General features: G+C 36.2%; 3 protein-coding genes across 4 annotated transcripts; 1 reads left to right on the top strand and 2 right to left on the bottom strand.

The window, feature by feature from the left end:
* Window positions 1-97: 97 nt before the first annotated feature.
* On the bottom strand, window positions 98-9,612 carry LOC128989487 (40S ribosomal protein S14). The gene is made up of 4 exons (XM_054411384.1): window positions 9,493-9,612; window positions 6,722-6,877; window positions 2,133-2,220; window positions 98-374 (listed from the first exon to the last, which is right to left on the bottom strand). Exons 2-4 carry the CDS (start codon window positions 6,868-6,870, stop codon window positions 156-158), a joined length of 456 nt encoding a protein of 151 aa, XP_054267359.1. The 5' UTR covers window positions 6,871-6,877; window positions 9,493-9,612; the 3' UTR covers window positions 98-155.
* A 1,168-nt stretch (window positions 9,613-10,780) lies between these two features.
* On the top strand, window positions 10,781-18,264 carry LOC128983166 (methionine aminopeptidase 1-like). Its single transcript, XM_054402344.1, has 8 exons — window positions 10,781-10,938; window positions 12,118-12,169; window positions 12,622-12,866; window positions 14,127-14,349; window positions 15,010-15,141; window positions 15,678-15,821; window positions 17,272-17,337; window positions 18,048-18,264. The coding sequence occupies exons 1-8, from the start codon at window positions 10,825-10,827 to the stop codon at window positions 18,212-18,214; spliced, it is 1,143 nt and encodes a 380-aa protein (XP_054258319.1). The 5' UTR covers window positions 10,781-10,824; the 3' UTR covers window positions 18,215-18,264.
* An 853-nt stretch (window positions 18,265-19,117) lies between these two features.
* LOC128983643 (dynein light chain Tctex-type protein 2B-like) lies at window positions 19,118-26,539 on the bottom strand. 2 transcript variants are annotated; one of them, XM_054403015.1, is made up of 5 exons: window positions 26,454-26,539; window positions 24,843-24,965; window positions 22,660-22,799; window positions 19,362-19,495; window positions 19,118-19,241 (listed from the first exon to the last, which is right to left on the bottom strand). In XM_054403015.1, exons 2-5 carry the CDS (start codon window positions 24,953-24,955, stop codon window positions 19,194-19,196), a joined length of 435 nt encoding a protein of 144 aa, XP_054258990.1. In that variant the 5' UTR covers window positions 24,956-24,965; window positions 26,454-26,539; the 3' UTR covers window positions 19,118-19,193. The 2 variants fall into 2 exon arrangements, with proteins under 2 accessions (XP_054258990.1, XP_054258989.1); XM_054403014.1 differs by lacking the exon at window positions 26,454-26,539 and adding an exon at window positions 26,260-26,446.
* Between the last annotated feature and the right edge of the window lie 949 nt (window positions 26,540-27,488).

Below are 27,488 nucleotides of genomic sequence, written 5' to 3'. Positions count from 1 at the left end.
AAGACATAGGCATACTTATGAAAACTAACCACAGCTTATTAGCTACAAAATTGTATTTACAAAATTTTTTAAAAAGGTGATACCACAAAAACACACATAAATTACCAAGACTTTTATTTAAAGTAATAAAACAAAACAAGAAAAGATCTTGGCAATTACAACCTCCTACCACGACGACCTCCCTTCCTTCTGGTTGAGTCGGAGGGGATGGGTGTGACGTCCTCAATGCGGCCAATCTTCATGTTGGAACGTGCCAGAGCTCGCAGTGCTGACTGAGCCCCGGGACCGGGAGTCTTGGTCTTGTTGCCACCCGTAGCTCTCAGTTTGATGTGCAGGGCTGTGATACCCAAGCTCTTGCACTTCTCAGCTACATCCTGTGACATAATTCTATGTTAGTATATAACAAACATCGTGATAGCCTATTGGCTGAACCGCAAGTACTTTCTATAAATTAACTGAAGTTCAGGTATTGCAGTAGTGAGGCCAAGTGCCACATTTCTGCTTGTCTTAGTGATACTACCTACATTCATCAGGCCTCTAGGTAGTAGGATAAAGGTATGTAGGCCTATACAAGATATTACTCAGAAACTTGACTGGCAGAAGGGTGTTAAAATGGAAATTCTCATCAATTGTGTACCAAATAAAAGGGGTTTAACTGTCAAAAATATTAGAACTAATAACAACCCATCAAATTTCAAAATAGAATCCAAATGATAAATGGTGTGAATGGACAAATGTTATAATTGGTTGAATTTAATTAATGTATAATGGAGTTTTTCACAGATCTGGCAGCTTACTCTTTGAATGATCCTTCATAATTTCATGGAGTTAAGTACATGAACCGTGGTTGAAAGCTTGATCATTAACTTACTACATTTATGTGTAAAAGTATAAAGCGGTAACTTGATTAATTAACGAGGGCTGTTATTAAAAACATTGTAATGGCATGGTAAAGTATAATCTAATTTTAGCGTCAACCAAGTAAAATTAATAGTCGTTAACACTATGTTTACGCAATCGTTGCGTAAACTATTTTTTTTTTTTTATATTTACACATCACAACCAAACAAAAACCAACTAGGTCTAGCCTACTCCTTTATCAAGAAACTGTATAACTATTTACACACCACAACTCAACAAAGCAATTACTTTTTTGGGGGGGAAAACAAAACTTGTTAAATATTTTAAACTTAACAACTAACTTAAACAAAAACATACTCAACAAATACAGGTTTATACACTGTCACATTCAGGCATCAAATGCAAAATCAGTGAAATCAAACTAGGTCTTATCAAAATGACAGAAAAGCGCTTGATTATGTACAGCATTGCCAAAACACAATTATTTAATGCTGTGGGTTGTGTCAGTGCAGCTATTTAAAATGTTGTAGGCCTATTGAGTTTATATTATAGTTCAGTTAAATGACTTTCATTTGTTTTAACCCATTGGCGCCGACTTACGAGCGTTACTCGTATAGCCGCTGCAGGCCCGGCGGCCGACTTACAAGTGCCGCTCGTGTCACCGCTAGGCAGCGCCATTAGTTATTTAGTTATTATTATTTTTCGCCCTTTTAGTTTCTTCTTACTATTATAATGTTTATAAATATCTTGCTTCTTGATTTGCGTATTTACTCTTTTATTTTAGCGAATAACAAACAATTTTGTGTTGCCATGGAAACCACATATCACCAAAAATCAGCTGCGCTAAGGTAAACAATAAAAAAAAATGTTATTACTTATAAGTACACAACTTTAAATTTTTCTATGTAGGGAATCGATTGAACTTTAAGTATAATAGTAGTGTTATTTGGTGTCTGGATTAATCTTGGAATTTGTATATCAAGTTAACTTTCAAAATATTGTGTTTAAAATTTTTATTTTTATAATCTTTATATAGCCTATATATTTTTTTTTAGTTTAGAACTTTGACTATCCAATTACCACTTTTCTGTAGACAATTTTACTGTGAACAAAATGGTGAAAGAATTATTAATTTATTACCCAAGGTTTTCTTTCTATAGCAGTTAGAGTAAAAGTCTACAAATTCGGTAAAATTAATTGCCGCCAGAGGGTGCTGCAGGTAGCGCATTAATTCCTTCCCTAATGGGTTAATTGAACATCAATCAACTGACCTGGGCAGCCAACATAGCAGCGTACGGAGAAGCTTCATCTCTGTCAGCCTTGACCTTCATTCCACCGGTGACTCTCGCAATAGTTTCTCTGGAAAACCCCAAAAATCAATCAGCAAACAAATGTGTGTAAAGTAGGCTAACAACATAAGCTACAAATGTAGCTGTTGTGTACACACAGTTGCCATTTCACTGTGGCAAATAACGTGAATAAGATGGGATAGCTTAGTTCTCCTCTCAGACACTTGGAGATGTAGGACGGAACCAAACAGCCATAGAAAGTTAAATATCTCAAGCTCTGTGCATTCTTTTAATTGAAAGTGAAAACAGGTTTTCAAAGTTTTAAATTTATAACTTTAGTTGGTGTTTAGCTGAGGACTAATTATTTTTTTCACATTATTAACCTACTTCTTACACCTTCCACAATAGCAGTGCCAAAAAAATATTATTATTTTTTATTCTGTGGTACCTTTTACCTTCCTGACTGTAAACAGGGTTGCCACCAAAGTGAGATAAAAAAATTCATGCATAATTCAAGGTTTTCATTGGTAGTTTTGAAAAATTCATGGGGTATATGCTCGCACAATTTCACCATAAAAGAGTGTTGCCTAGTTCAGAATTGTACATTAATTTATCTACAATATATAGTTTTGTGTGCTACTATCAAATAAAACACATTTCATGCGTTTATTTTAGAGTTAAAAATAAGAATTTAATATAATTTATCCAGTCTAAAAAAAGTAAAATCGCAGATGAAAAAGGATATTAATAAAAATCTTGTGTGTGATAATACGATGTAATTATTTAAAAAATTGAAACATCTGATTTAACAACATCATAGGCCTAATGATAAATTCAAACGTTAGATGAAATAATAAATAAAAAAATAAGTCGGATTGGTAGTTAGGTCTAGGCCTAACCTAAAAAACATTGCATCTAAACATAAAAGGTTTAACTTAGTTAAGTTAATCCAGCAATGGCCTACAACTTTACTGTCTAAACATCAAATTAAGATAATAGGCTACTATAAAAAGAAATGTTAAGAACATGATCAAGAAACGGTTATCTTAGTAATGGGCCATATCTAGGCCTACTAAAACGCACATGCAATTTATTACTTTATACAGTAACACAGTAGGCTAGCCTACAACATTGTAATCCAAAGCTGAATCTAGGCTAAGTTAGGCCTGAACCAACTTTTATTTATTGAGAAGATTAAAGGTTACCGACTGACTGATAATAACACTCTAAAAAGGTAAGATTATGTAAATAAATATTTAGTTAAAGCTAAGAACGAAACAAAAGTTATGGAATGTATGTAAGTTTAGACATAGGCTAACTTACATTAAGGGGATACGCCACTATCTCCAACTTTTTTTTTATTATTTTATTTTTGTCAACCTAGTTAGTATATTTTGTTTATACTAGACTTAGTTAGAAGATTTAGGTACAAAAATATTGAATTTATAACTTATTTACTAAATTTATATGCGTTTTTAGTTTTTTTCACCAACATTTTTAAGAAGTCGTTATTGAGAATAACTTTTCAACTACTGATCGGAATGACATATTCTATTTATTTCCTGATTCAGGATGAAATAATGAGTATTTCTGTGTATAATCGTTATGGTAACTAAAAAAACAAAATTTTTAGGACACCTTTTATTCAAAATATAAAAAAGCTGAAAAAAATATTTAAAATTTTTGCGTAAACATAAATATTTTTAGTAAATGTAATGCTATAGGGCTTACTATACACACAATCCTTTATTACTATATAAAGAAGGTCTGGTGAAAATTTGAATACTATAAGTATAGTACTAACGGAGTTATTCAAACTTTTGTACAATAATAACCTAAAAAACACGGTATTGAGATAATCGCAGGTGATGTAACAGGTGGTTGACAGGAGAAAAATTCCCATAACTACACTAACTTATTATTTTATATTATATATAAAAATAGCAAAGTACTTATTTTGTTTTAAATAAATGTACCCTACTTTATAACTCCATAATACATAATTATGATACACAATTAAAAGTGTACATATCAGGAACAAAAAAAAATAGTTCAAAATTTTGTTAAATTGCTGGTTGCGGCGTTTTATATTTTATTTTTTTTATACTAGAAGGAGTTGTCAGATTGGCAAACAATTTTAGCTAAATGTTCACATTTAAATGACCTATCTAAAAATGCAACTTTTGGAAAATGTAAAAAAAATATAAAATATGGCCTACAGATAGTGGCGTATCCCCTTAAGTAATAAAAAAATAATTAATTACATTACAGAAAAGGTTAAAATAAACTTAGTTAGGAGGATGTTTCTTCAGATTGGATCAGTTTATATATTATTATTTGCCTACACAGGTTTAAATCACAGTTAAAACAATTATTTAATTAAATTTACATCTCATTAGTTAGATTCGTATTGACTGAAAACACCTAGTTAATGCTTCAACAAAACATTTACATTTACCTTCCTCAGAACGAAATCACCATTTTTCAGCACAACATTGACTTCTTGCAACTTAGGCCCAAAAAAATAAACTTAATCTCACGTTGTAACACATTTACTAAACACTGACAGTAGTTTGAAATGACGACATATTTGACCAAAACAAACACAGCAGACGATTAAGTTCCAGCCGGCGCAAGCCATTTTGACCTTTATGGCAAGGCAAGGTACTTCTTATTTTAACGTTGTAAAGTATCGGAAGTATAATATATCAATAATAAAAAATATTTAATTTGAACACTTGTTCCACTGAGTGTTGGGTAATCAATTATAAGAAGCACAAAACGGAATCACGAGTGCAACAAGTGATCACTGTCCAGTGTCCACCACTACTTCAAACGTTTGACTCGTTTCTAAGTTTCAGATCACTCAGATCAGTTTAAAACTTTTAGGTTATGGTTACTCTGAATTTCCTTCCACACGAACACTAGAGTAGCAGTAGAGAGTAGAGAATGAGAGCGAGCATCAATCCCGATTGTCGATGTTTTCGAAACATCGATGTCTTTTCTATCGATGTTCGAAGTTATTTGTTTACATCGATGGTAGATTACCGAACCGATGATTTGATTTGTTACATCGGTCTTTTAGGCCAACAAAAGTAATGAAATATTGATGTTTTCCGTAACTGAATTGTATTGGTTTTAGGTTAATTGGCTGTTACAGTGCAGAGAACAGACGAGAAACTCGGAACAAACATCGATGTGATCGATGTTTTAGCTCCGAAAGCATCGATTTTATCGGTAGATCGGTACTCGGTAGAGATGGGCGTTATAACATAACAGGATGAATAACAATTGTGTGTTGCGGCCACGGCAACGTTATCGCGGCAACACGTTGCGGAGAACTCCCTGTTATTATAATAACGTATCTATCTACACAATGTTGCAGGAAAGCCGCGCGGACAACGAAAACATGCATTGCCATTAGTGCCGTTGCCGCAACGCTACCAGAGCAACGATAACTTCTGAAACGAACTAGAATAACGCATCCTGTCTGGACAACGCGGTAACGCCCGACTCCCGACTACAACTGAAAACTGAACTGATCAACCGAGAACCGACAATGATAACTGAACGCCGCAACACCGACCGGCGGACAACGGTTTATAGCGGCAACGAGTGAGTTGGCAATCGTTATTGAAATAACAGGTTGCCGCAACACGTTATTGGGCAGTGCGTTATCGTTATAACCGTTGCCGGAAAACAACGATAATTCCCATCTCTAGACTACTCGGCAGACGTCGGTTACGATCGGATTTGACCTTGAATAAACTACGCAATCGTTTCTGTTCGTGGCATGGCAACAAAACTTTTTATCTCGACACTCCCACTTTGACGTTTTATCTCGGTGTTCATTTCGAGAATGGTTTTAATACGGAGTATTTGATTCAGCACATTTAGGGGTTTTGGCTGAATTGTTAATAATGATTTTGAGAATTCATGGTCCAATGACGAAATTCACGCATAATTCACGCACTTTTTCATGGTCACCTAAATTCACGCATAATTCACGCTTTTCAAGGTTTTCATGGCTGGTGGCAACCCTGGTAAAGTTTTAGACTTTTTGGCAAAAAATGCTAACATTCTGAAAACAACTAACCGGTCAAATTCTGCAATACCTAGTAAACAAAGGCTACATAGCTTAAAAAGAGTAGGCCTACCTAATATGCACATTTTTTCTAATTGTCAGCATAAATGCAAACCCCCAATAACTCATTGTTATGTTTTGTTATTGTTATATTTTTATACATTGTTATATTTTTTATGCATTGTTACTCCTCTGTTAATTATTATATCTTATAATATTTTTTGTAACTACTTAATGTAAAATGGTGCTTGCCGTTGGTGTTTAATAAATAAATAAATAAACTGACAACTTTATAAAACGCACAACTTTTGACGTGAGGTGGAAAAACATGTCTCAAATAGCTTATGATATATAGCTTTGTTGGGATGTAAATTTGCGAGATTAACAGAAGCTTGTAATTACTCAAAATAGCTTATTATGAATCATCCAGCACACACAGGGTTACATTTTAAATTGATTGTTCTTTGATTAAAGATACGGTACTCACTTGCCAGAAAGGTCAGTGACATGAACAAATGTGTCGTTAAAACTGGCGAAGATGTGTGCAACACCAAACACGATTTCTCCCTCTCGTACCTGAGGGCCGAGAGAGACTTGGACTTGTTCCTGCTGCTGCTTTCCCTTCCTCGGAGCCATCTTTTACCTGCAATAAAAAATAAGAAAATGCATTAAAAAATAAGGATAAGTTAATATTGAATAAAGGGTAGATCTACTTTCATATTATACCTAGAGGCAACTTATTTTAGAGGGATTTTTTTGACTGGAGACCAAAAATAACTTTGTATTGGAAAGAACAAATTTTAATTGGCTAACTGTCCAAATATGACATGATTACGATTAGCAACATTTGAGTTCTGCGTCCCAGAAGGAAGCAATATCAGCAAGGATTGAGTTGAGCGCCGCCACCGCTATACTCCGCCAAGTAAGTATACAGAGCACTGCGGCGGTTACGTTTGGTTATCATTTATGTTTGTAGGACTTTCCCATTTCGTTATGAACCGAACGGTACCAGATGAGTCATGATTCAGGAGACTGGCACAGATACAGGCGATGACAGGTGATGCACATGCTCCGGTCAATGACCTGACCTTGCTAAAAGCAATGCTAGTCTATGCTGTCCAAAAGAGAAATCACTTAATCATGACATAACTTAGACTTAGACCTACATATTTTGATTGTTTTGCATGTGATGTATGGCTTTGCTTGGTATTTATTTACTACTAGCAGCTACCCAGCGCACGTTACTACGCTTAACAAGTATCATTTTAAATGGTACCTAATTTGTTCTTGACCATAAATAATAAAATGTACATAACAAAAACAAAAATAGAATATTTATTTTACTGAATTGCCAGTCGATAAACAATGTTTTTTTGTTTTTTCATTAAGTGAATAAATATATATAAACTTAGACCTAAGTTTTTAGACGTACCTACCACCACGTGAGCACGCAACATACAGCTGTCCATGTGAAAATCGTGCATTTTCTAAATTTAACCCAGCAATAGTCAGGGATTGCCCTTGTGCCTTATAATGGAGATTGCGAAAGTAACATGCAAAGGAAATTGTAGTCGCTTGAATTCAAAAGGTAATTCAGATGAAATCATCGTAATTCTTGGGATTAAGACAATTTCTTCTATAAACTTACCACTGATGATTGTTGCTTTGAACATGTTTGGAGTAATTTTTTAAGTAATCATCAGTCTAGTTCCGTAGCACAGCTTGGGTGGATCTAAGTTACTCATTAGTATTTTTAGAGTTCTTTCTTTTAATGACAGTCATGTGGTGGGTTATTGAACAAATTGGGAGGCATTTGAATACCTGAGATAGCACGCACGATTATTATTCACTTAATAATTTATGTTAGATTCAAATCAAATCAGAAATCTAGAAAAAAAACACTTCAAATTACTATTACAAAAATGCAAGCATTTTTGAAAAAGTAATTTGAAGTGTTTTTCTCAGGATTTTAATTTTACAAAAACAGTCTACAGGCAACATAAACTAACAACTCGATACATTATAACCTAAACTTTACCTTCCTTATCTAACCTAACTTCAAAACACTTAATGCAGTCACCAATTCACATACAGCACGACCTACCACCCTGACATGCCTAAATAAGAACTACCTACATGTAATTAGTCCACCAGCCCATCTATATCTCCATAATGTGGCAAAATTCCTATTATAGAGAACATTAAGTTATTTGACTACAGAATCACTTGAAATGTTATCCATCCTATCTTGTTTATTGTAATGTTAAGTATGTTTTTACGGCGGTATCTTGAGAAATATTCATCAGCGGGGAAAAATAATGGTATAGGCCCTAGGCCTATTTGGATTCAGGAGGTAAAAAACTACGCAGAGGATACGCGTCCGGTAACCGGACGTGGATTAGGCGTCCGGCAGTTACTGTCATAACCTAACCTAACCAACCAAACTTGCTGATAGTGAAAAAAATCAAATGAAGGTTCAATTCTCTTCATAACATAAAATTATAGGCTAAATGCCAAAAATTCTAACACAAGATGTACAGTTAAGAAGAAATTACATTCAAAGCAAAATCTGTGACAAAAAGTTAAAGTTACCGGTGGGTTTCGAACCGGGGACCTCTCGCATATCAGTCGAGCACTCTATCCACTACACCACGAACACTGATGGCTGAACATCGTATCATTGTGGTAATGGCGTTCCGGGACCCCCTACCGGACGCCTAATCCACGTCTGGTTACCGGACGCGTATCCTCTGTGAAAAAACTAATAAGTAAGATATCAAAATTAAAAATTCGTTTGGAGGCACCTATACGGAATAAATACCCCCTATTATTCTTTTAAAATTGTCTACTCTGATTCAAACGAATAAATGAATGAATTGGCCTGAACAAGGCCGTGACTACTAACTTAGGTACAGAATTTAGGTTAGGCCTACTCCAGCAAATTAAGATCATTAAATAATTAGACAAGATATGAGCTAAGCAACAATATGATTTTTAACATATTAAAGAGGACTAGTTTATTATAATAAAGTTCCATGCGTACATTTTATTACGACATCTCAGTTGACATGGAAAAGGCCTAGGCTTAGGTGGACAATAGTTTATAGGTTAGACATACTAATATCCAAATCCATCCAATACCAAGACACAGGATCATACTCGCCGAAGGGGGGAAATTGTCATTAATAAAAATTTGTGCAGTTGAAACTTAGATGAGATTTCAATAGTCTAGTATAATTACACTATACGATCGCTTACCTCAGGAAATTTCGGAAATTATTTGCACAAACTATGAGTTAGGACTGTTAAGACCGGAAAGAGTCAAAAGAAAGAAGCACTTTTTTTTATCAACATAACAACAGAACAACAACAGTTTCGCCAACGCCAGCAAGGCATGAAAAGAGGACATGAAAAATACAATTTTGGTGCTGCTAGTCATTGAGCACATATGTTGTGGAATACGTATAATAATGCGTATACAAATGATAGAAGCTACAATAAAAATTCTACAAATAAATTATGTCTAACAATAATATAAGTTTTAAAATGCATGTACATGTAATAATACATTAATTGAACTAGCATCAATCATTGTATATCGTATACCTTGTACGGTTATAAGTACCTTATACATGGGTTCATAGTTAAAGGCGGCCGTGGTTCATTTCTACACAGCATAAGCTTTGATGAATCGTCATGAAGATGAAAATAGTACAGCTTGTCTATAATCTATATCTCAATGGTAAGGCTATTTTTGATATAACAGTAAAAATGCATAAAATAAAAAAGGATGATGGAACCACTGGATGGAACCGGAAACCTTTACATTACAATGGATGAATGATGAATGGAATATTATTTTGTTCTATTAGTCAATGCTTATCTACCATAGATCAAACATACTCCCTTAGTAGATTTTTCATCTTTATAGAACAGTTAAAGCCAATTTTATTTTTGGTTCTATCCGGTGCACTGAAGGAAGAGGTCGTGTTTTGTTTACGATTTGTTTCTTGTCATTTCACAGTAATTTAAAACACCATTTAACCAAACAAAACTATCAAATCATGAACAATAACTCGTCCTCTAGTAACATAAACAAACAGTAAAGCATAAATCATAAAAATAACCCTAAAATAATATAAACTAAATTTTGTCTACACTAGCGATCAGTGTGGACGTACATGAACTAGACGCAAAAAACAAGCTTCAAAATGTACAATGGGATGAGGCCCGGCCACCTTTTTTTTAGGAGTCTACTGACTTTACATAGTTTTCGTTTTCGTCGCTTTCGGTGTTCGGTGGTTCGGTCTTCGGTGATCACTCAAATCACTGAGCACTGAGCTAGGCTTCGGTGATCGTCGGTCTCTTCTTGGTTGTTTTGGTGGTTATTGCCATTTGCAATTATTGCGTAGGAATTTGGATCCTGATTCGCTTATTCCTCATTCCTCGATTCTTGCGTGATTCATTCCATTCCTATTCCTGGGGCTGGCCGTCTGTGTCTGTCTAATTTTCTAATTCCTATTATTCCTCCTGCTGGCCTGCTGAGTGCTGGGAGTGCTGGCTGCTGGGCGACAACGACAAGACAAGACAATGGCTTCTGCTTCAACACGGAGTTGTGAGACCCCGGGTTGTGTTGAAATTGCTAAATTGCAGTGTCCAACGTGTGTAAAACTCGGCATTCAAGGTTCATATTTCTGCTCTCAGGTAAAATTGTTGTCTTTACTTTTAAATCCTATTATACTCTCAAAATTCCTAACCTCCATTAGGCCTAGTTATCCCCCATTTTAGGGTTATTTTAAGCCCTAGGTGGGGCTTCTACATTTACCAAGGATTAGAATGAGCTAGGATTTATTTCCAGGAAATTATTTTGAGAATACTGAAGTTAATTTAAACAGTCTCCAATCATCACAGAAACTGGGGTTTACCTGTACTAACTCAGCTGGCTACGTAGTTCCTTAGACAGATTAATTGTAAATTAACGCTCTAACCTGCCACAAGTCCTGATGGAATAGGCTAGGCCTAAGTTACATAGGTTATACAAGTTTGATTAGGTAATGTTTAGTAAAATAAAATTGTAAATGCCAAAAATTCTAACAAAAGATGTACAATTAAGAAGAAATGGCATTGAAAGCATACATAATCTTTTACGAAAAGATATACGATGGGATTTGAACCAGGAACCTCTTGCATATCAGCCGAGCACTCTAACCACTTCACCACGATCACTGATGGCTGATCATCATATCCTTGTGGTAATGGTGTTCCGGGCCCCCACATCATTCTCATAACAATCATTCTCAATCATTCATTCTCACGAACAATCATTCTCATTCTCTCATTCTCATTCTCTCTCATTCTCATTCACAACCCGGCGACGTCACTGCCGGACGCCTAATCTGCGTAAAAGATAAGACTTTAACTTATATTTTAATTTTATTAGCTTACATAAATGAACTCTAAAAGATCAAGAAAAATTAACATTGGGTGATTTGTATCAGAGATTGGGCTCATAAAAACTTACCCTTTATAAAATCTTAAAGTAGGTAGGCTAAGTGAACATAAACAGCCAAAATTTTATTATAAGTTAAGTTTGATGAAATCAAAACCAGAGCACCTAAACATTGAATTGTTCACAGATAAGTTATTCACAATGTCGCAATAACAAACATATGCTTAACATAGATAGGCCTAGGTAATTCCACAAAATCTAGGTAGGCCTACATTTTAAAATTGTATGCAGAACGCATAATTTCTGTTTCCTTTTAGACTGCCTTTTTGGCACTTCTTGTATAGGCCTATATTAGAATTAGATTAAGAATTTGATGTGTCCTATTGCATTGTTTTTCTTAATGGAATAACGAATTTTGATTTGATTTGTTTCAGGAATGTTTCAAAGGCTATTGGAAAGATCACAAAGTACTCCATAAGATAGCAAGTAAGTCATCTTTGTTAACAAATCTATAGGCTACAATTTAATTAATTTATTATTATCTAGTGTATTGCCATGACTTGCTCCAAGTAGAAGCCTAGTAGCCTGATTCAAAACAAATTTCAAGCCTGTTGGTGAAAGAAATAAAATAGCCTAATTTAAGTATCTAGAAAATCGTACCGGTACTTCAAAATAAGGTTTTCTGCTGCCCTACCTACTTTTTTATTGAGATGCTATTACCAAGTCAATCAGTATCGTTCTTACTGCCATAAGGTGTATGCTTGGGACAATTATTATTAGAACTTATGTCAATTTTATTAGAACTTAGGCTAGAAAGTATAAATGAGCCCTTAGTTTTGAGTGCAATTTTGATTAAGTTATCACTCGACCCTCACTTAAGCTGTAATTTGCTTAAATATTAGTTATATTTCAAATTTGATTTTATATTTGTTTTACAGAGGGTGAAGGAGTAGATGGGACTGGCTATGCAGACCAATACGATCCATGGCCAAACTTTAGGTTTACTGGCAAACTTCGGCCGTTTCCTCAGAGTACACCGAGGACTGTACCCAAACAAATACCTCGACCAGACTATGCCACTCACCCAACTGGGGTACCAATATCCGAACAACAAGTGAAGCAAGTTGCTCAGATCAAAACTCTCTCTGATGAGGAAATTGAAGGCATGCGGTTAGCTTGCAAGGTAGGCGAATTAATTTATCTGATTTTGTAGGGTAACCTTTTTATAGATCCTTCTATTTGGATTTTCCTGGTTTGGACATAGATTAGGACTCCATTTTCTCCTACTCCTCCACTTAACTTGCAGCTGAATAAATTAGTAAAGCCGGGTTTACACGAGTAGAATTGTGGGTAGAGTAGAGTTTCTAGTAGAGTAACTCTAAATTGTAATATTACCTTCGTCAGCCCGCTCCTGTATTGTTCCCAATGTTAGGCCTACAGTCGTTTCAGCATCACTGTGCCATCATCAGACTTTTCAGCCAAAAGGCGTCGTTATAACACAAACACATTTTCACATGAAACACACACATAGTCAAAACGGAGTTTTAAAAAACAGGCCTGTTGAGGAACGTACATTTCCTCTTTCGAGCAAGTAGCTGACTGGAGTCAGTTGCATTGTTGTGTCGGCTGCGGCGTTATCAGCTGTACTTTTCCCCCTTGGTCTTGGTTCCATCCACTGATTTAAAATACTATTTAAGATGAAGTGTGATTTGAATTGTAATTTATCATTTAAAATAAGTTCACTATTGTCATTTTTTATGTGGGCTTTGTAGGTCTCAAATTCTTCCAGGGTATGTAATTTGTTGCCTTTTGTACAGGTGTGAAGGATTTCCAATCCAGTGTCAAGGCTATTTATTTAAGTCATGATTTTCATCTCAGGTGTTGAGCAAAAGTTGATTTTTGTTTGTAGTTTGTAGAAAAAAATATTAATTGATGCTGTGCAAATCTATCCTAGTAAAGTACCTACAAGACTTAGTGTCGAAATTAAAGATACAAACAAATGCAACCATTTCATTACGAGACTTACCGTATTCTTAGTTACATCCTGTAAAGTTAGCGTATTGTTCCCATTGCTGAGCGTGGGAGCGGAAATGCCGAGATTTCTAGAAACCGAACTGCATTCAAAACAAGTTGGTTAAAACAAACTAATATTTTTTGAGCGAGGGCGGATTGGCCTAATCCGATTATCCGTTTAAGCGAGGTCGGTTAAGAGTGGGTCTACTGAATCATAATTATGTTGCATATTCAGAACCTAAAACTACAAAATGAAGTTTTATACTAATAGTTACCCTTCTCCTACCAGTATCCTCTGACTGGTCACAAAGTAAAACAAAACCAACCAATCCAAACTGAGGTGATGTGAATATCAGGTCAAAAGAAAAATAGATTTATTTCTTAGCGAATTTATAAAGCATTAAATTTATTACATTTCTGTTTCAAACAGCTAGGCAGAGAAGTGCTGGATGAGGCAGCGAAGATAGTTGACGTTGGAGTGACGACAGATGAAATAGATAGAATCGTCCACGAGGCTTGTATAGAGCGAGACTGCTACCCCTCCCCCCTCAACTACTACCAGTTCCCTCGGTCTTGCTGTACGTCGGTCAACGAAGTTATCTGTCATGGAATACCAGACGTACGACCATTGGCCGACGGTGACATTTGCAATGGTACGGAATTTTTTATGGGATGCAATAATCTGTGAAATGCCTTGTTTATGTTGAGAGTAGCTTTAATTTTGAAGAAGACTTTGAGTACGAATGTTAGGATTTTCCCACTGCTTATTATGACTGCATGGGGTATACATTTTGTACATTTTAGGACTTAAAAATGAAATAAAGAATTTTATCTAAATTGTCTTGTAATATGTATTAACTGCTAAGGGGTACTTGCTAAGAACAGTGAAAGTTAAGTTCTAAAATAAGTAGGCCTGTCAAATGCAAGCCTGAATGGACCATTTAATTTGTAACAGGTTTTACAGGATTTAATTTTTAACGTCGGTCATATTAATTTTAAGATATCTAAAAAAATCATGATAGCTTTGTCGTAAAATGTGATCGTATCATCATAACAACATATCTAAAGAAGCAAAACCTTTTTCATGAATTAGGCTAATCGATTTTGAGTATGTTATTAATGAAAATATATAAAACTCTAACCATATAGGCCTAACCATATATCTGACAGTAAAAAAATAATAATAGTTTATTTTTATAATTGTTTAAAAAATTTTATTGCAGTCAATGAGTTGCCAAAATTAAACTTAAATGTTATACAGTATACAAGTTCTGTGTTTGGTTATATATTTTTATGATAATATATATTTTCAGTGGATGTGACAGTATATCACAGGAACTTCCACGGAGACTTGAATGAAACTTTTCTTGTGGGTAATGTCAGCGCAGCAGCCAAGAAACTAGTACAGGTTACATGGGAATGTCTCGACCGAGCCATCAGTATAGGTTAGCAGGTGTTGATTCAATCTACCTTACTTTCGCTTGCAAAGTAGCATTTACAACGGATTTGGTACTCGTTGATGATTTTTAATCAGAAGATTGCAGTAATCCAAATAACCGCTAGTTTTTTCTAGAAAACATGTTAATGTCTGTAACGGTTTTATAGTGCTTACAACAAAAATATAGTTTTCCTCAAGAAGTTCGAAATATTTGTTCTATATATTTTTAACAACTTGTTTTAAACCACCACCACCAGATTTTACACAAAAAATTAAACATTTTGTTGTAAACTCTGTTGTAACACAGCTTTAAATGAGGAATAAACTGCTAGTTACCATTATAGTAAGTAAAAGCTTTTATCTATTTATAAAAAGTAAAAACCCTTTGCTGTAAGTGAAATGAAATGTATTTTTGTGAGGAAATCCCATTTACCCACTAAACAACAATTAATTAAAAGTAGAGAAAGAGGTAAGACTATTGAGTGGGAGTAACTAAAAGGTTATTTTCCCATAGCCTAAGTTAATGTTCTGTTTTTGTTGCAGTAAAGCCAGGAGAGAAGTATAGAGAGATAGGCAACATAATACAGAAGCATGCACAGGCTAATGGGTTCTCGGTGGTGCGTAGTTACTGCGGTCATGGTATACATCAGCTGTTCCACACGGCCCCCAGTATACCTCACTACGCCAGTGAGTAATTCTACAACTTTTACAAAGTCACATTGTTTTCAAATTATGCAGTTTAATATTTTAGCCCCCAGAGGGGAGGTAATGGCCCGGTGTTGGAACCGGCACTTCAGGTAGGCCACAGTTATGGACGACTGGACAAGCCAGCCTCTTTGGGTTGTACCCAAAGTGAGATTACCCAGTGACATTCCTCCATCTAGGATGGTGGGGTGTTCAGCTCTGCGAGACTTCGGTCTCCCACCTGCCTGTGGCTGTGGTTCTTTGGGCTCTGCCCTTCCTGTTGTGTACGACTGACATTATGTGAGGCATATCCTCGGCTCTGGAAGTAGCCTCTTCCTGGGAGGTGAAAAACGGGCAAGTGCTAGCCCCCAAAGGGGAGGTAACTGCTCGATGTCGGAATCGGCATTTCAAGTAGGCCATAGTTATGGACGACTGGGCAAGCCAGCCCCTTAGGGGAGAGTCCCCAGTGACATTCTTCCATCCACAATGGTGGGGTGTTCAGCTCTCGGAGAGGTGGTAGTGTGCCATCAATTTCCCATCTGCCTGTGGCTGTGGTTCTATGGGCTTCGGCCCGCTTGTTGTGTGCGACCGACATTTTGTGTGGCAAATCCCCGACTTTGGAAGTAGCTTTTTCCTGGGAGGTGAAAATGGGCGAGTACCCGTAAGCTCATGGGGACACTCTAGGGGAACGGAACTTTCCGCAGTGTGAGGGCAACGGCTGGTGGTCACACTCCATCAGCTTATACTTGTCTGGGTATGGTTCTCGAGAGTGTGAGGGGTTCTCCCTGGAACCTCAGTTGAGTTAAGGGTATCGCCACCTTTGGTGGATAGGTTCATCCGGGTGGGTCCCACTTCTATACCTGCCTCCTTTTGGGAAACCCTGATGGCCTGGCAGTGATGTTGGGCTAGATGGGCAAACAAAGTAGATTGGGTGCTGGGATCAAGCTCGCTGGGGGTATCTGGGGATCTATCGCCCTGGTTATCCCTGGATTCCCAGTGAATGGGTAGGCCTCTATCGGGTAGTGGTGTAAATAGGCTGACGGTCCCCTTCCTCCTGGCTATGATGGCAGGTTTCGGCCTGTCAGGGATTAAATAGGTCCCGAGTGTTGCTTGCACTGTGTTGCGTTCAGGACATTCCATTATGGTCCTTCAGGGTTTCGGCCCTGGTGGTACCGATTTGGAGTGTACGTGCGACCAAGTAACCGGTATCCCTGGTTAGGATTGAGGGGTAACCCTCTTTTCGAAGGGTTGCTTCGGCAGCCGGTGAGCTTGATGGCCTTATTCATCCACCCATGGTGTGTTCAAAGTTAGTGTGTAAGCTCCGGCCGACACTATGGGACCCGGGTTAAGTAATAGGTACCGGGTAGCTGTCGGGGTGTCTTGGCTCCTTCGACAAAAATGTATGATAGTGTAATATTTTAACCTTATTTACCAATGAAACTTTGTTTTTCAGAGAACAAGGCAGTGGGAGTAATGAAAGCAGGACATTGTTTCACAATTGAGCCGATGATTTCTCAAGGTGAGTTATATTTTGTAGGAAAGCCAAGAGGCTTGTTAAGTATTGTTTTGAAAAGTGATAAGAGTTCAGCTGGTTTACTTAACAAAAATAAACCGCTAGAGCTGAAAGATACACAAATAAAAGATGACAGAACATACTGTATATCAATAATTTTTTCCTAATGCAGAACTTCTTCAGACAGTAGATTAAAGAGATATTTCAAGATAAGTTCAACTTCTGAGTCATATTAAGTCGGTATTTTATACATACAGTGATGCAGTACAGTACACTCAATTATCCGAGCCCTCTGGTCCGAGGTTGTTTTAAGCTTAATACATGCCTCATAATACATGGAGAAAGTATTGTTTGTGTTGATATCTGTATGTGTGTCTGTGCTGCAAACATACAATGTTTGTGGATGTGTACAGAGCTATCGACTACACCTGTGATTCAATTTTGATGAAATTCAGTTTGTGGTTGCTAATCAATGCTGTCTCTTAAAGAGTTTTTCCCAATTTTAATTTTTAATGGTGGTTTTCTCATGAAAAACATAAATAGTAAAAAATATAATTTTTACTAAAATTGCTGAAACAATTTTGTTTTAGCCCTTTAAACTTTGAACAAAATAAAACATCTCCCAACACTTATGGCAAAAGATTATTGCTATTTTTGTAACTATTCCCATAAAAACTCATTGTTACCCCCGTATAATGTTTAGTACTGTTATGTAGGTACTTGGAGAGATGAACTATGGCCAGACAAGTGGACTGCTGTCACAGCAGACGGCCAACTGTCTGCCCAGTTTGAACACACGTTACTGGTCACAGAGACTGGTGTTGATATACTCACTGCCCGGTTACAACGTAATGGCCAACCCTACTTCATGGACAAATTATAGTCAAGTGCCTTATTAAGCCAATGTGTATTTAATTATATATTTGCATTCTTCTTGTGTAGTTTTATTTCCTGTATTGATTCAATTGCTGCTGTGGAGAATTTTGTCATCAAAGTATGTCGGAAAAAGTATCCTCCATTTTCCCGACTTTCATAATGATTTGAAAATACCATAAATTGAAAAAAGCACAAGATACTACATTTCTGTTAATAGTTTTGATTCAAATTCTATAAATAAGACAATCCAGATGATACCTGATTTTACATTCCAATATTCCATCAATCAGTAAAACATTTATTCATCAAAATACAAGGTTGTACCTTTGACTATTGTTACCACTAGACTTTCCATCCTCATTTTAAATTTGTTGCCAGATGTTTTATCAAAATTGACATAGTTGATGTGAGCCACTTACAGATTGTGTTCTAAATTACAAATTTCTGTTGTGTACACACTTTTTACCAAGTTAAAAACTAATGGAATACCTTATGGTGAGCTATTAAGTTACCCATCAACCTTAACAAAGTGTCTACTTCAGTATCCAAATAAATCAATTATGTTTGAATTGCTTTGAGAAGGCTGCACTGTAGTGTTCACTAAAGTAGGCCTAACATGGCACGGTACAATTTAAGTAATATTAAAAAATGTGAATTACGTTATATCACTGGATTGCTTAGTCTTCAACTACTATTGAAGATTTACTTACACTGTAAAACTACCACTAGATTAACTAGATACAGGTATTATACTTAAACTGACATGACAAATTCTCAATTATTTCCAACTTGTTTTTTTAACTAATCGTTGACGATTAAGTCAAAGCTAATACAGATAACACCACCAATGACAAAAAAAAATTTGCCAGACATTTTTTTAAGTTCGAAGGAAAAAATTTTCAAATACTAATTTTGCTTAAACCATAAATTTTTATTTACAAGAGGAAATGTGATCAGTGCAGAGGCGTTCTCAGTTGGAGCAGAGTTCAATAGAAGTAAACTGCAAATACAGCTGCCATGCAGAAAAAATTTCCCTGAAAAGATTAAATGTGATCAGAAATGTTATAGAATTAGGAGTTGAAATGAATGATTTAGGAGTTAAAATAAAATATTCCTTTACTATTCTACTGTTTGTGATAACATCGTTCCCTTACGTTCAAAAAGGTGTTGGAGGCGCAAACGTCTGCGTCGGCATCCCAGAAGCAACGTGACGCACTACTGATGCCTGCTCCTCTCTGGTCACCCATCACAACATTCACCACGAACTTGTACTTGACATAGTCCATCTCTGGAACAAACGGTGGATATTGCCATTGACTATCATAGAATAGACTTTTCGTATAATGTTAAAATTCGAAGCCAAGAAAATAGTATGAAGTTCAGGACCATCTCACCAGAGGGTACTAAAGTGTATCTGGTTAAATATTAATTAAAATCAAATGCAGTATCATAGTAAACAGCTGATCGATTTATCACTTGCCACAGAATATTCGAATATTGTCATTAAGGGCCCTTTCACACGAGGCCACTGGTGGCCGCCACTGGTTGCCCGCCACAGCTTTAACATTATTTTAAATGGGACCTTTCACACGCAGCCACTCTAGTTGCCCGCCACTACACAGTGGCCGAGTAGTGTCTCCTCGCGCAACTGCTAGTCGGCAACTGCAGTGGCGGCAACTCGTCGCGGGGCATTGAATTAAATGGGAGCTTTCACACGTAGCAACCAGTGGCCGCCACCGTGGATTAGCGCGCAGCTACTATTTTGAATCAGTTCACGTACATACTGCATCGACTATGGTAGTTGTTGAGTTTTTTCGTGTTGAATTGTTTGTTTGTAAAAATGAGTGATCGGAAGAAAAACAAAGAGTACGTTGCTGAAAAAGAAAAAGACAAAGGAAAACAACAGAATAAGAGAATAAACAAAATAATAGAAGACAAAGTGGATACTAAAGATCTAAATTGCGAAATTGGAAAGTAACCGGAAATTTGGTATAGTACGACTGTGTCTGCCTTATTTTCTTTATTATCAACGCGAGAAGGAGATGTTCATTGTTCGACAGCATTTTCACAACTGCCATTGTACAGTAGCTGTAGTGGAGTGGCTTGTAAGTTGCCTGTATCATCCACTGCAGTTTCCCGGCCGGTAACTGGTGGCGGACACCGGTTGCCGCCACCAGTGGCCTCGTGTGAAAGGGCCCTAATTGGAAGACCATCTCAACAGATTGTACCACCTTCTTTTTTGCTTCGGATTTTTCCATTACTTGCGAAGTCTATTCTGTGTATAGGCAATGATATTTCTACAAAGAGAAAGAAGATGTGTTAATATCAATATTCTATATCAGTGTAAATTATGTAATTCTTAGGATCGTCTAAATATCAGAGATTGTTGTTTTTTTTTGTCATACTCTCTGCTGTAGAATCTCTCCTCTTCTCCATTTTATTGGCCCAAATTGAAATCATAAATGATTTGTTAACCACAGTCATGGTCAGTTGATACATTAATATTCAATTATTGGGCCTACACAATATGATTAGGTGTCTAGTATGATGACAGAATCTATTTAGTAGAGTTTTAGTTTTGTGATTCACAAGCAAAGTAATTTTTTACACAAGTATTTAGTCAAGAAGTACAGTAGAACCCCTCATACCCGACCATGACGGAACCGGGAACAGGAAAAAGGCGGATATCGGGAGAAGCATAACCTACAGTTTTACATTGGTAATCGTCTCCCGCGACCACGAAAACACCCGTGAGCGTAACTTGTAGTCTTTGTAACTTCGGTAATCATCTCTCACAGCGGCGGCAACACTCGTGAGCGTAATTTGCTGTCTCCGCCAGTTCGGTAATCGTATCCCACGATGGCGGCAACACCCGTTATCGGCGTCAGTGGTGATCGTCTGCCACGATTACGTCAACATCCGCGATCGGCCGATTTAAAATTTCCTTGTTATCATTATGGAGGATATTGTAAAATTTTGTAGTTTGCTTGTTTATGGATATATTTAGATCAAACTTGACAAATTTATTTATTTTATACTAAGCTATTAATATTTTACTAAAAACCAAACTTTATGAGTTTCCCTGTAGCAGCAAACCTAGGTACTCGTTAAACCTAATGTTATTTAAATAAATTTACAGTAGACTCCCTCTTATCCGAACTCCTCCGGACCAAGGCCAGTATGGATAACGGTTTTTTCGGTTAAGCCGACGTCCCCAAAACTCGTTAAAACGGACCGTTTATGCTGATATTCGACTTAAATTTAGGAGAGCATTGTATTTAGACATGTGATCACTGGTCTCAAATCTTTCCCACAAGAACAGACATTTCAGTACCGCCCACTTCCTGCCGATCGTGCTGATAAAAATTGTCCGATCAAAGAGATGTCATTTCCGTCAAGTGTAGTCCGGTTAAACCGATGACCGGTTAAAAGGTGTCCGGATAAGAGGGAGTCTACTGTAATTGAAAATCAATTCAGCCAATGGAAATTCGCTTAGACGGCTGGTTTGCTGCGGCAGGAGTATTTTTTTTAAATATGTTACATAACCAAAACTCAGAAACTTCAAATACCATTACATGTCAAGCTGCATATCATGAAAAAAATGTAGGTATTGGGATTTATAAGCAGCTTTCAAATTTAAACTTTACCCATATATCTTTTAGTTTTCTAATAATCAACTAAAAACCTGTTTCACCCAAATAACTCGTGTTAATTATTTCTTAAACATTGTGTGTCACAAGGTCGAAAGAGATACGACACTGCAAACAATTAACATGCATTTTGTATGTAATGGTTGAAATCTGTTTTTGGTTGATAACTATAAGAGAAAAACATGCTTGGAATCAAAATAACTTTAAAACGATACATAATTTTCTGCTATTTTTCAGTTTTGGCAATGTAACTATTATCTTAAATATTCCGGTTAATTTAAATTTTGGTTTTTATAATAATATATATTGCATAAAGAAATAAAGCTTAGATCATAAGCTTGTGAAATTTTAACCAGAGTCGAGCTATCTGTATTCTCAAAAAGTACATCGTATTTAAATTAATAAAACATTTTCCTTATAAAGAGCAGTACTGTTTGAAGAGGAATGAAATAGTCAGATTCAGAATCCACTAAAATGTTTATATTGAAAAGAGTTTCAAAATGATACCTACATCATAAGACATAATATGTCTTATGATGTATCATTTTGAAACCAATGAACATATTATGTTTGTATTTGACAATTAATTGTAAGATTTGAACTAGTGAACCTCTAGATTTGGAACATACCCTGCATTCAAACATTTTAAAAATGTTTAAGTTAATCCTTGGGTTGGTCTAGAGAGGGTAAAATTCTTTTCATCATTGTTGAACCAAAAGTTTGTCTGAAATCAATAGGTTGAGGTCATCTTACAATATAACCCTGCATAATTTAATGAGTAATGACTAAACAAAGTTCTAACCTCTGCATTTTTGTTTGATTTTTATAGCAAGGCTTTTCACAAGTTCCTTTTTCTCGTTTTCATCTTCAGGGTATGATTTGTCTCCTAAATTCTCTTGCAGTACAGAATAGATTATTTCTCTTGCCTGTTGAGGCTTGAATCTGAAACAAAAAGAGAGGATAATGCTATTACGCACACAGGTGGCCAGTCTGTAGTGTGAGACTCCTGAATGAATCACACTACTCACTAAAACAACCCCTTTACTATTTTGGACACAGGCCTGGGATTGTCAAATTCCTCAAATCAGGCCAACATGTGACCTAGCTCCAGGGCTCACACCGTTTCTGGCATTGAATTCTTTTATGACCAAAAACGCATCTCGGTCAAGGTCAAGCTTCTTAGCGCAATGAATAACCTGAAATAATGTGACACACATGTTTAATTGTCCTCATCCTCCATCATCGTTGGGACCGTATTCAGTGACAACAGCCCTACATTTTGTTGAGCCTTCAACACACGGCTCAACAGTTGAGCGTTCCTGACACGGACAGCGGAAAAAGTGTCCGGGCAGTATGCAATCAAGTGACACAGCTTTGCTAATCTTTAACAGGTATGACCGGAATAATCCATGTCCTGTCAGGGTGAAGTAATAATCCACTTCTCCGTACTGCCAATCAACCCAAGGTTGGACTTGCTGAACCATGTCTCCTGTTCCCAGCTCTCCTGCCAGAGCTGGTAGGTGCGGGTGCACTAATCTCTTCTTGCCTTATTTTCTCCACACCACTGATAAATTGCATTTCTCTTAACCGCCAAAAGTTTGACGGGTATGACTCCAAAGACCAACATGATGGCGGGTTTAGACACTGTTCTGTACGCGGACGCTGCTATCTGGCAAGCCACATTCTGTATACCTCCTTATTGACCGTGTGTTTACCCACACTTCCGCATCGTACAGGAGTACAGGACTGGACTGACATCAACAGAGTTCCGCAACTGGACCGCGGAAATTGGCCATTAAACCACCTTAGCCTGCTAAGCTTACTGTCCACCATGAACCCAAAGGCAGTACAAACAGTTCGGACTTCAAAGTCCCCCGTCCTCAACGGCACAATGGTGTCAATCCTCGTTTTGGTCAGAATCTTTATGTTGGTTTTGCTCAGAGCGAGTGAGAGACCGTTGTCTGCTATCCATGCGTTGATGGTGCGAATGGCTCGGTTCAATTTTAGCTGGGCCAGCTCAACGCAATGTGCACCTATTAAAGCCGTAACATCATCTGCGTACCCAACTAAAACTGTTTCCTCAAGCATCTCAGGCCAAATAATATACTTGCTACTATTACATTCAACCATGATAGGATGATCCCTATGTGTTGAAAATACAGACAAAAATGGACAGTGGTAAAATATATTTCCTTAGTGTGAATTTTTATCATTGACTATTGGATACTGAATTTGTATTAATAGTCAAAGCTTTTTTATAAAAATTGTACATTATACCTAACGACAGCTTATCTTCATCCGAACTTTGATTAATCGTTGATAAGTTGACACTAAAACTTATCTTACACTAGCAGGCCTACTAAAATATATATAGGGTATAGCCTAACTTAACTTACATAACTTAAGTTATCACTAGGCCTATGTCTTATATGACTTAAGTTATCAATATTTATTTAAAAATGGTATTAGATTAGGCATACCAAATTTTATTAGATTTTATTAGAGCAGTTTATACTGCTCTAATAAAATTCACCCAAAGTTGGAATAATTATGAAGCAACTAATACGTCCAAATCAGATTTTTGCCCTGCACACAATTCAATTAGACCCTGAGGGGATTTCATTTACCATAGTATTCCAGAGTTAATTTAATTGCTGCTCATTGGTTCTTGTCTAAATATTTGTAAGCTATAAAATCTTTATAATATAGGCTAATTTACAAAGTGCTGAAGATTTAAAAAGTTTTAAAAAGAAAATTAACAAGAGGCCTAAAACAAAAAATCTCTAGGCCTGGTTCGATAAAGTAAGAAAAAGTCTGTAGTAGCCTAAAATATTGTAGCAATGCTAGATCGCTAGATGGAGAACATCGTCAAAGAGAACACCTTAACTTCTTCAAAGATTAGGGCAGCTACTATTGGCCACATTTGGAAAATCTTTTATTTGATCATTGATCCGTAGACATCATCAATACGGTACCGGTACTCACTTTTCATCGAGGCTTGGTTTGATTTGAAAAGTTGTCAAAAGAGTGTTGTCCTCTTGCTGATCCAGGAGGTCTACCTGCGGCTCTTCAACAGCTTCTTCATCGCCGCCAACCATTTTAAACACACTAAATTCAGAAAAAAATTAATTAAGCCTAATGAATTTTTTCAGAAAACAATAATAAATTTGAAAAAAATTTAACTAGCCTAAGTACATAAAATTTCCTGGAAAACAAAAAATAAAACATTGAATGTTCGCCTACTGGATCTGATGAAGATTGGAGTGTCCAATCAAAATCGATCACCACTCACCATCTTTTATGTAGCCTCTACCTATTTAACGTCTTGTGAGTCAACAGTTCAAGTGTAAATATTATTACAAGTGTTATAAACATATTTTTTTTCATGTAAATTAATAACACGATGCTACGATGTACGATGCTCATCAAGAAGATATTTATAAAATGTTAAAAAAAATTGATAAGACAAAAAATTTGGTATGCCTAATCTAATACCATTTTTAAATAAATATTGATAACTTAAGTCATATAAGACATAGGCCTAGTGATAACTTAAGTTATGTAAGTTAAGTTAGGCTATACCCTATATATATTTTAGTAGGCCTGCTAGTGTAAGATAAGTTTTAGTGTCAACTTATCAACGATTAATCAAAGTTCGGATGAAGATAAGCTGTCGTTAGGTATAATGTACAATTTTATATGACATAACGTAAAACACATAATTTCAGGTTTTATTTTGACAACAGGGGAAATCTTTGTAAGGGAACAATCCAACCCCTAGTCTTGTTCCTCTCTAACGTTGAACTTTTTGTTAGATAGCATCATTAGTTTATACTAGCCCAATGGCAAAAAATGGCATACAAAGTTAGGTATATGGAAACAATCACACTTTGAATCAAACTGGCAACCTACAGATTTGTCGGCATAGCCACTTGGTTTCCCAGACAATAGGCCTAGTTAATTAAATAAGGCAGAGAAAATAAGAAATGTAACCTGGATAATAAGGACAACCTGTACTTTGATTATTAAAAACCTGATCCTTTATGCTCTCTGCTATCTCATTTGAGTTAGCCTATCATCTTTCTTCTAACTAACAATGCCATGTTGTGTAAAGTAAGGTACTAATTGAAGATGTTCTTGCAGCTTATGTATGAATAAAATGATATTATATTAACTAGTAGATCTATACAACATTAACTAGATGTATTAATAAGCTACCAAAAATAAATAAATAAAATAAGTTGTTACCAACCTGCATGTAATATAATTTAACCTCTTCCTAATAGAAGAGTTGTGGTAACAATTGAATACAGAACTATTTAAATAACTTAACTGTACTGTATTTAGTTAATTGACCATTGAAAGAAACTAATGCTTAGTCCTAGCATTACTATAAACATACCTGTAGGTAGTCAATAAATGGTCCTATCCTAATCTAGGGGAATAGGGAAACAAGTTAACCTATTATAATATTCACAACTGTTCCTAATTTTAGATATATTGGTAGTTCAAGAATTTAGGTGAAAAAGTAGCATTGGTTAGAACTCGCGGTTTATTTGGATTAAAACTATATTAGCTAAAAAGACAATAACTTACTCCCAAGACGACACTAGAATTATTGACAATATGAAAATATAAATAAACAATCAAGATGATGAAGTTTCGCAATTCGCGCGACCATGGAAACCATGGAGATACAAGATCCCAACCCAAGGTCCCCTAAAGTAAATTTCGAAAGTGTTAAAACTCAAAATCACGTTAGACTAAGTAACACAAGCACACTTCCTATGGAAGTATGTTTTACCATAGATAAAACCATAGATAAAACATACTCCCTTGTTTTACCATAGATAAAACCATAGATCTCCCTTAGTAGATTTCTCATCCTAATGGAACAGCTGAAGACAATTTTATTGTTAGTTCTGTACGGTTTATGTAGAGGTCGTGTTTTGTTTACAATTTGTTTCCCGTTATTACAGCCATTTAAAGCCTCGTTTAACCAAATAATACGATTTAATCATAAACAATAACTTGTCCCCTAGTTATATAACCAAACAGTATAAAGCACAAATCAAGAAATTTACCCTAAAATAATAGAAACAAAGTTTCGTCGACACTAGCGCCCATGTGTCACGTACATGAACTGGACACGAAAAACGTGCTTCAAAATTTAGTACTTGTGTTGGTTAGTCTATGGTTTTACCCATGGTTGAGTGTTAAAGCTCATTCTAAATAATAAATAGTAAATAAGATCAAACAAATGTTAGGACAAAGATGAACAATAACAATTCAAAAACTAATTACAAATTCTATGACCTGCTGTTAATTTATAAAGTACTCTCTGAAATGTCAAGGCTGTAATATAGTCTATTGGTAGTTATAACAATCTGTGCGCCATAAATTTGAGCTCACACATATAGCAAACGTTTACTTTCGCAACACTTCACTAATCTCTTATTCTATCATGAGTATCCATGATGACAGTTTCGCGTGGAATGGTTTGCAGAGAACAGCCTGGTACGGTGCGAGGCAGACAGCGCAGGTACTGTATCCACTTAACGCACAGCTCGGGGTGAGGCACCTTTGAGCACTGCTCTGAGACCGACAAGTACACGGCTCGCCTCACATTGT

Source organism: Macrosteles quadrilineatus, unplaced genomic scaffold, assembly GCF_028750875.1.
Source record: "Macrosteles quadrilineatus isolate MER2022 unplaced genomic scaffold, UCM_ALF_1.0 Scaffold_1__1_contigs__length_201487025, whole genome shotgun sequence".
In the NCBI taxonomy this organism is placed as follows: domain Eukaryota; kingdom Metazoa; phylum Arthropoda; class Insecta; order Hemiptera; family Cicadellidae; genus Macrosteles; species Macrosteles quadrilineatus.
This window is presented reverse-complemented; position numbering and strand designations above follow the sequence as displayed.

What these genes read in the sequence shown, in the direction of transcription:
- LOC128989487 (XM_054411384.1), bottom strand. Translation starts at nt 6,870, where the DNA reads ATGGCTCCGAGGAAGGGAAAGCAGCAGCAGGAACAAGTCCAAGTCTCT. An exon ending in GTCACTGACCTTTCTGGCAA is followed by an intron (nt 2,221 to 6,721) that starts GTGAGTACCGTA and finishes GGGGTTTTCCAG; the next exon opens with AGAAACTATTGCGAGAGTCA. An exon ending in CTGCTATGTTGGCTGCCCAG is followed by an intron (nt 375 to 2,132) that starts GTCAGTTGATTG and finishes ATTATGTCACAG; the next exon opens with GATGTAGCTGAGAAGTGCAA.
- LOC128983166 (XM_054402344.1), top strand. Translation starts at nt 10,825, where the DNA reads ATGGCTTCTGCTTCAACACGGAGTTGTGAGACCCCGGGTTGTGTTGAA. An exon ending in AGTACTCCATAAGATAGCAA is followed by an intron (nt 12,170 to 12,621) that starts GTAAGTCATCTT and finishes TTTGTTTTACAG; the next exon opens with AGGGTGAAGGAGTAGATGGG. An exon ending in GCATGCGGTTAGCTTGCAAG is followed by an intron (nt 12,867 to 14,126) that starts GTAGGCGAATTA and finishes TGTTTCAAACAG; the next exon opens with CTAGGCAGAGAAGTGCTGGA.
- LOC128983643 (XM_054403015.1), bottom strand. Translation starts at nt 24,955, where the DNA reads ATGGTTGGCGGCGATGAAGAAGCTGTTGAAGAGCCGCAGGTAGACCTC. An exon ending in AAACCAAGCCTCGATGAAAA is followed by an intron (nt 22,800 to 24,842) that starts GTGAGTACCGGT and finishes TTTTTGTTTCAG; the next exon opens with ATTCAAGCCTCAACAGGCAA. An exon ending in CCTCCAACACCTTTTTGAAC is followed by an intron (nt 19,242 to 19,361) that starts GTAAGGGAACGA and finishes TAATCTTTTCAG; the next exon opens with GGAAATTTTTTCTGCATGGC.